Source organism: Danio rerio, chromosome 2 (assembly GCF_049306965.1).
Source record: "Danio rerio strain Tuebingen ecotype United States chromosome 2, GRCz12tu, whole genome shotgun sequence".
Taxonomy (NCBI): Eukaryota; Metazoa; Chordata; class Actinopteri; order Cypriniformes; family Danionidae; genus Danio; species Danio rerio.
In genome coordinates, this window is record NC_133177.1 from 21,853,020 (window position 1) to 21,860,762 (window position 7,743).

At 49.6% G+C, this 7,743-nt stretch overlaps 1 protein-coding gene across 10 annotated transcripts; it reads right to left on the reverse strand.

Annotated features, from left to right (window-relative positions):
• Window positions 1–2,214: 2,214 nt before the first annotated feature.
• Window positions 2,215–7,025, reverse strand: LOC141378036 (uncharacterized). Of its 10 annotated transcripts, none has more exons than XM_073924628.1 (4): window positions 6,842–7,025; window positions 5,997–6,684; window positions 5,800–5,894; window positions 2,215–2,638 (listed from the first exon to the last, which is right to left on the reverse strand). In XM_073924628.1, the coding sequence occupies exons 2-3, from the start codon at window positions 6,671–6,673 to the stop codon at window positions 5,807–5,809; spliced, it is 765 nt and encodes a 254-aa protein (XP_073780729.1). In that variant the 5' UTR covers window positions 6,674–6,684; window positions 6,842–7,025; the 3' UTR covers window positions 2,215–2,638; window positions 5,800–5,806. The 10 variants fall into 10 exon arrangements, with proteins under 10 accessions (XP_073780729.1, XP_073780723.1, XP_073780717.1 ...); XM_073924622.1 differs by having other exon boundaries at window positions 2,215–2,646; XM_073924616.1 differs by lacking the exon at window positions 6,842–7,025 and having other exon boundaries at window positions 5,997–6,822.
• Between the last annotated feature and the right edge of the window lie 718 nt (window positions 7,026–7,743).

Here is a 7,743-nt window from a genome sequence, read left to right on the forward strand (position 1 = left end):
TGCCCCCTGACCCTCCACCTATGGGCCTCTGTCCCCAGCAAGCTACCCTGGGGTCCACCTGTCTCCATGGACTTGCAGCAGATGCCTCACGGTGCCCCGTGGCCCTTCATCTATGGGCCTTTGACCCTGGCAAGCTACCCAGGGGTCCACCTATCTCCTTGGACTTGCAGTATGGGCCCCAGGGTGCTCCCTGGCCCTCCAACTTATGGCCTCTGACCCCAGCAAGCTACCCAGGGGTCTACCTTTCTCCCTTGACTTGCAGAAAAAACCCCAGGGTGCCCCTGGCCCTCCACCTAGGGCCTTCAGACCTCAGCAAGCTACCCATGGGTCCACCTCTCTCCCTGGACTTGCAGTAGAGGCCCCAGGGTGCTCCCTGGCCCTCCAGATAGGGGTTTGTGACCCCAGCAAGCTACCCAGGGGTCCACCTCACTCCCTGGACTTGCAGTAGAGGCCATAGGGTGCATCTGGCCCTTTTCCTAGGTGCCTCTGACCCTAGCAAGCTACCCAGGGGTCCACCTCTCTCCCTGGACTTGCAGTAGAGGCCCCAGGGTGCCCCCTGGACCTCCACCTAGGGGCCTCTGACCCCAGCAAGCTACCCAGGGGTCCACCTCTCTCCCTGGACTTGCAGTAGAGGCCCCAGGGTGCTCCCTGGCCCTCCACCTAGGGGCCTCTGACCCCAGCAAGCTACACAGGGGTCCACCTCTCTCCCAGGACTTGCAGTATAGGCCCCAGTGTGCCCCTTGGCCCTCCACCTAGGGGCCTCTTACCCCAGCAAGCTACCCTTGGGTCCACCTGTCTCCCTGGACTTGCAGTAGAGGCCTCAGGGTGCCTCTTGGCTCTCCACCTATGTGCCTCTGACCCCAGCAAGCTACCCAGGGCTCCACCTCTCTCCCTGGACTTGCAGTATAGCCTCCAGGGTGCCCCCTGGCCCTCCACTTAGAGGCCTCTGACCCCAGCAAGCTACCCAGTGGCCCACCTCTCTCCCTGGACTTGCAGTAGAGTTTCTAGGGTGCCCCCTGGCCCTCCACTTAGGGGCCTCTGACAGCAGGAAGCTGCCCAGGGGTCCACCTCTCTCCCTGGCTTGCAGTAGATGCCCCAGGGTGCCCCCTGGCCCTCCACCTAGTGGCCTCTGACCCCTGCAAGCTACCCAGGGGTCCACCTCTCTCCCTGGACTTGCAGTATAGGCCCAAGAGTGCTCCCTGGCCCACCACGTGAGGGCCTTTGACCCCAGCAAGCTTCTCAGGGGTTTTCCTCATTCCCTGGACTTGCAGTAGAGAACACAGTGTACCCCCTGGTCCTTCACCTAGGGGCTTCTGACCCCAGCAAGCTACCCAGGAGTCCAACTCTCTCCTTGGACTTGCAGTATAGGCCCTAGGGTGCCCCCTGGCCCTCCACCAAGGGGCCTCTGACAGCAGGAAGCTGCCCAGGGGTACACCTCTCTCCCTGGCTTGCAGTAGATGCCCCAGGGTGCCCCCCGCCCTCCACCTAGTGGCCTCTGACCCCTGCAACCTACCCAGGGGACCACCTCTCTCCCTGGACTTGCAGTATAGGCCCAAGAGTGCCCCCTGGCCCACCACGTGAGGGCCTTTGACCCCAGCAAGCTTCTCAGGGGTTTTCCTCATTCCCTGGACTTGCAATAGAGGGGGCAGTAGAGAACACAGTGTACCCCCTGGTCCTTCACCTAGGGGCTTCTGACCCCAGCAAGCTACCCAGGAGTCCAACTCTCTCCTTGGACTTGCAGTATAGGCCCTAGGGTGCCCCCTGGCCCTCCACCAAGGGGCCTCTGACAGCAGGAAGCTGCCCAGGGGTCCACCTCTCTCCCTGGCTTGCAGTAGATGCCCCAGGGTGCCCCCTGGCCCTCCACCTAGTGGCCTCTGACCCCTGCAACCTACCCAGGGGTCCACCTCTCTCCCTGGACTTGCAGTATAGGCCCAAGAGTGCCCCCTGGCCCACCACGTGAGGGCCTTTGACCCCAGCAAGCTTCTCAGGGGTTTTCCTCATTCCCTGGACTTGCAATAGAGGGGGCAGTAGAGAACACAGTGTACCCCCTGGTCCTTCACCTAGGGGCTTCTCAATTCAATTCAATTCAGCTTTATTTGTATAGCGCTTTTACAATGTAGATTGTGTCAAAGCAGCTTCACATAAATGGTCATAGTAACTGGAACAGTGTGGTTCAGGTTTTAGTGTTTAAGTTCAGTTCAGTTCAGTTTAGCTCTGTTCAGTGTGATTTAATCATTACTGAGAGTTCAAACACTGAAGAGCAAATTCAACGATGCGTAGCTCTACCAATCCTGAACCATGCGAGGCAGTGGCGACAGCGGAGAGGGAAAAAAAACTTCACCTGATGGGAGTGAAGAAAAAAAACCTTGAGAGAACCAGACTCAGTTGGGCACGACCATTTTAATTTCTCCGCTGGCCAAAAGTCTTGTGCAGAACTTCATTCGCCGTGGTTTATGCTGGAAGATGGCCTCAATGAAGACTCGTCTGTCCCTGGAGCGTCGCTGGAATCAGACTCATGTTCTCCACTCCCCACGACCATCAGCGCAGCAGCAGCTCAGGATATGGCCTGGTCCCGGATATGGAATCCTTGGGATCATCACGTCGCTGGTCTTGGATCCAATCAGTGACTCCGCCTAATCTGAGGACCTCGGGATGAGTATCCCCAGGTGAAAATAGAGAATAAAGAGAATAATTAGCGTAGCTGCTGTTCATAGTGTATATAAGCAAGATGTAGAAGCCAGTGTGGAACCTGCTAGGTGATGCACTGAGTGTATGCTTTACTAAACAGATAGGTCTTTAATCTAGTTTTGAACTGGGAGAGTGTGTCTGAGCCTCGGACATTACCAGGAAGGCTATTCCAGAGTGTAGGAGCCATGAAAGAGAAGGCTCGACCTCCTTTACTTGATTTTGCTATTCTAGGTACTACCAGAAGCCCTGAATTTTGAGATCTTAAGGAGCGAGTTGGTTCGTAGCGAGACAGAAGGTTGGTTAGATAAACAGGAGCTAGATTATTTAGAGCTTTATAGGTGAGAAGTAATATTTTAAATTCAATACGAAATTTAACAGGCAGCCAGTGTAAGGAGGATAAAATTGGGGTTATATGATCATATTTTCTAGACCTGGTCAGAACTCTGGCTGCTGCATTTTGTACTAATTGAAGTTTGTTAATAGAGGATGCTGGGCAGCCAGCAAATAGAGCATTACAGTAATCCAGTCTCGAAGTCATAAAAGCATGGACTAGCTTTTCTGCATCTGAGATGGATAGCATATTTCGTAATTTAGCGATATTTCTCAGATGAAAGAAGGCAGTTTTTGTGACATGGGATATATGGTTTTTAAAAGTTAGATTGCTGTCTAATATGACACCCAGATCTTTTATAGTAGAGCTAAAGCTAACTTTGTATCCCTCTAATTGTAAATTGAGTTGCGAGATCTGCTGTGTGCAAGATTTAGGCCCAATAAGTAATAATTCTGTTTTGTCTGAGTTTAAGAGAAGAAAATTGTTGGTCATCCAGTCTTTGATGTCTTTGATACACTCAGTTAGTTTAGAAAGTTCAGACGTCTCGTCAGGTTTAGTGGAAATATATAATTGAGTATCATCTGCATAGCAGTGAAAGCTGATCCCATGTCTTCTAATAATGTCTCCCATAGGTAGCATGTAAATTGTAAACAGTAAAGGGCCTAAAACTGATCCTTGAGGCACCCCATACTTTACTGGGCAGATTTGTGAAGGCTGTCCATTAAGATTTACAAACTGGTAGCGGTCAGTTAAGTATGACTTAAACCATTGTAGAGCCTGTCCCTGGACACCTGTAGACTTTAAGCGATTTATGAGGATATTGTGGTCAATGGTATCAAATGCCGCACTAAGATCGAGTAAAACTAATAGCGAGACGCACCCTCGGTCAGCAGCTAAGAGTAAATCGTTGGTTATTTTCACTAAGGCGGTTTCTGTACTGTGGTGAGCCCTGAAACCTGACTGAAACACTTCAAAAATATTGTTCGTCTGCAGAAAAGAGCATAATTGAGTGGAAACAACTTTTTCTAGTATTTTAGACATAAATGGAAGATTTGAAATAGGCCTATAGTTAGCTAAGTTGTTGGTGTCTAGTTGCGGTTTCTTAATAATAGGCTTAATAACAGCTAGCTTGTAAGAGTTTGGAACATGGCCTATAGATAAAGAAGAGTTGATAATGTTAAGAAGAGGTTCTCCTATAGCAGGTAGCAGCTCTTTCAGTAATTTTGTTGGAATTGAGTCCAGCATACACGTAGCTGGTTTAGAGCTATTTATAATTTTCACTAACTCTTCATGTTCTATGATTTTGAAGCAGTGTAGGTTATTATTATGATTTAATGAAATATTTACAGGATTTGGAGTATAAGCCGGTGCAGAAACTTCTATTTTATTACTGAAAAAATTCATGAAGTCATCACTACTAATTTGCGGTGGAGTAGTTTGTTCCAAGGATGACCGATTATTTGCTAATTTAGAGATGGTGTTAAATAAAAATCTAGGATTGTTATGATTATTTTCTATCAGTTTGCGCAGGTGCTCGGTCCTGGCAGATTTTAGAGCCCTCCTATAGCTGGACATACTGTCTTTGTACGCAATTCTAAAGACCTCTAAATTAGTTTTTTTCCATTTACGTTCCAGGGCGCGGGTTGCTGTTTTGAGCGCACGAGTATGACTATTATACCATGGTATAGTTTTAATCTCTCTAGCCTTTTTTAATTTTATGGGTGCCACAGTATTTAGTGTGCTAGTAAAGATGGCATCCATACTGCTGGTTACTACATCAAGATCATTTGAGTTTGCGGGTGCATTACGAAATAGAGAGAGATCAGGTAAGTTATTTATAAATTCATCTTTAGTTGACGGAACAATAGTTCTACTAGGGCGGAGTATTGGAGCGGGTTTGCTGATTTCAGGTAAACATAGCTTATATAGTAAGAGGTAGTGATCTGTAATATCATCACTTTGTGGTATAATGTCTACGTCAATAACCTCGATTCCATAAGACAGAATTAGATCTAATGTATGCTTTAAGCGATGGGTTGGACCCACAACGTTTTGCTTTATCCCAAGTGAGTGTATTAAATCCATAAACGCGAGCCCTAATGTATCATTAGCGTCATCTATGTGGATGTTAAAGTCACCTACAATTAGCATTTTATCAGTTTTGACTAGTAAGTCAGAAATAAAATCAGAAAATTCTTTTAGAAATTTGACATAGGGTCCTGGGGGTCTATATATGGTGATTAAAGCGAGAGATAACATAGGTTTTTGTATAGTATCTGGAAGCTGAACATTAAGCGATAATACTTCAAAGGAGCTAAACATAAGTCCGTTTCTCTGTTTAATATTAAGGAAATCACTAAAGATTGATGCAACTCCACCACCACGACCAGTTTGACGAGCCTCATGTTTATATAAGAATCCTGGAGGAGTTGCTTCATTTAAGCTAATATAGTCATTTTGTTTCAGCCAGGTTTCAGTGAGACAGAGTGCATTAAGATTGTTTTCTGTTATTATTTCATTAATGATAAGTGCTTTAGGTGCAAGTGACCTGATGTTTAGGAGACCAAGTTTTACGAAATTTGTATTTTCACTTTCTACTGGTTTTTCTGGTTTGATTCTTACTAGATTTTTCCTGGAGCACACAGTACGTTTATTTCTTAATCTAATAATACGAGGAACAGACACAGTCTCTATAGGATTCGCCAGATATGCGTTACTGATGTTTAAGTGGGGTGAACAAGAGTCTAGGTGGCTATTGTGTGAATTTTGTGAATTTTTACCTGCTAGTCAGATGGTGCGAAGTAGTCTGGAGATGTTGTCCGACAGGAGTTCAGCTCCGGCTCGACTGGGGTGCAGGCCGTCAGGACGGAACAGCCTAGGACGCTCCCAGAAAAGATTCCAGTTATTAGCAAAGAGCAATTTTTGTTCTTTACACCATGTTATTAGCCATTCATTCAAAGCTAAAAGTCTACTGAACCTTTCATTTCCTCGGCGGTAGGTAGGAAGCGGCCCAGAAACGATGATCTGCGTGGCGGGCGAGGTGCGTCGAACCGTCTCGATCAGGCTCCTGAAGTCCTTCTTCAGGATCTCCGACTGCCGGAGCCCGGTGTCGTTTGTCCCCACGTGGAGGACAACGGCACCAGGGCTCTCGGCAGCGCCCAGGATGGTTGGAATCTGTGTAGAAATATTTTTCACACGGGCACCAGGAAAGCAGAAAGTACGTACTTTATTACCTTTTGAGGAGGCGGCACGGACGTGACGAACGATCGAGTCACCGATGATGGCCACATCGGGACCCGACTCGCGGAGAGGGGAGAAGCGGTTCTCCGTGGAGATCTCGAACACAGGCGGAGACGTTCTGCCCCGGGATCTGGGAAGCACCTTGCGCGGCTGCACCCAGGCGCCGTGGTAGCCGGGTGTCGGCGTGAACGACGCCTGGCTGAGCCGCGCCCCGGGTGCGCTGGGCCTGGACAGAGAAGGACGCGGGGTTGAGGTAGAGGGAATGATGTGGTTGTAATTTCCACGTACCTTAGGTGATGAGACGGCCTTAGCATTAGGTACGGCTAGAAGCCGTTCCCGTAGCCGCGACCGTCTTACCACCAGCGCACGGATCTGGGACTCCACTTCTTCCAGCTCCAGCTCCAACGCCTCCATCGATGCTTCTCCTGCACACAAGGACAGAGACGGAAGCGACATTTTACGGGGTAAAGAGCAAAGCCAGTAAGTCAAAAGTGTATGGTTAAAGAGGTCGGTAGCTTTAGCTGACCAGCGGCGCTAGCAGGCTAAAGCTACAAACAACAGGCGGATGCTCGAGGGACAGACCGTTTTTAAAGCAGCTTTGTTTGTATAAATGTATTAAGGGTTTGGTCACCCTAAGTAGGAGAGACAAATACTTAGCGAATGAGGAAGAATTTAATGATTAAGATTTAAATTGCGAGTAAATAGCAAGTCCAAACTTCAAGCACACAGTGTGTGACCGAACGGAGACAGTGACGCCAGTGACGTCACTCGAGCATCACTTCTGGGGTCGTCACTTCTGACCCCAGCAAGCTACCCAGGAGTCCTACTCTCTCCTTGGACTTGCAGTATAGGCCCTAGGGTGCCCCCTGGCCCTCCACCAAGGGGCCTCTGACAGCAGGAAGCTGCCCAGGGGTCCACCTCACTCCCTGGACTTGCAATAGTGGCCGAAGGGTGCTCCCTGTCCCTCCACCTAGGGGCCTCTGTCCCCAGCAATCTTATCAGGGGTCCACCTCATTCCCTGGACTTGCAGTAGAGAACACAGTGTACCCCCTGGTCCTTCTCCTAGGGGCTTCTGACCCCAGCAAGCTACCGAGGAGTCCAACTCTCTCCTTGGACTTGCAGTATAGTCCCTAGGGTGCCCCCTGGCCCTCCACCAAGGGGCCTCTGACAGCAGGAAGCTGCCCAGGGGTCCACCTCTCTCCCTGGACTTGCAGTATAGGCCCCAGGGTGCCCCTTGGCCCTCCTCCTAGGGGCCTTTGACCCCAGCAAGCTACCCAGGGGTCCACCTCTCTCCCTGTACTTGCATTAGAAGCCGGAGGGTGCTCCCTGTCCCTCCACCTAGGGGCCTCTGTCCCCAGCAAGCTACCCAGGAGTCCACCTCTCTCCCTAGACTTGCAGTAGAGGCTCTAGGGTGCCCCCTGGCCCTTCACTTAGGGGCCTCTGACCCAGCAAGCTACACAGGGGTCCACCTCTCTCCCTGGACT

Coding starts and splice junctions, on each gene's coding strand:
- LOC141378036 (XM_073924591.1), bottom strand. CDS start 6,715: ATGTCGCTTCCGTCTCTGTCCTTGTGTGCAGGAGAAGCATCGATGGAG.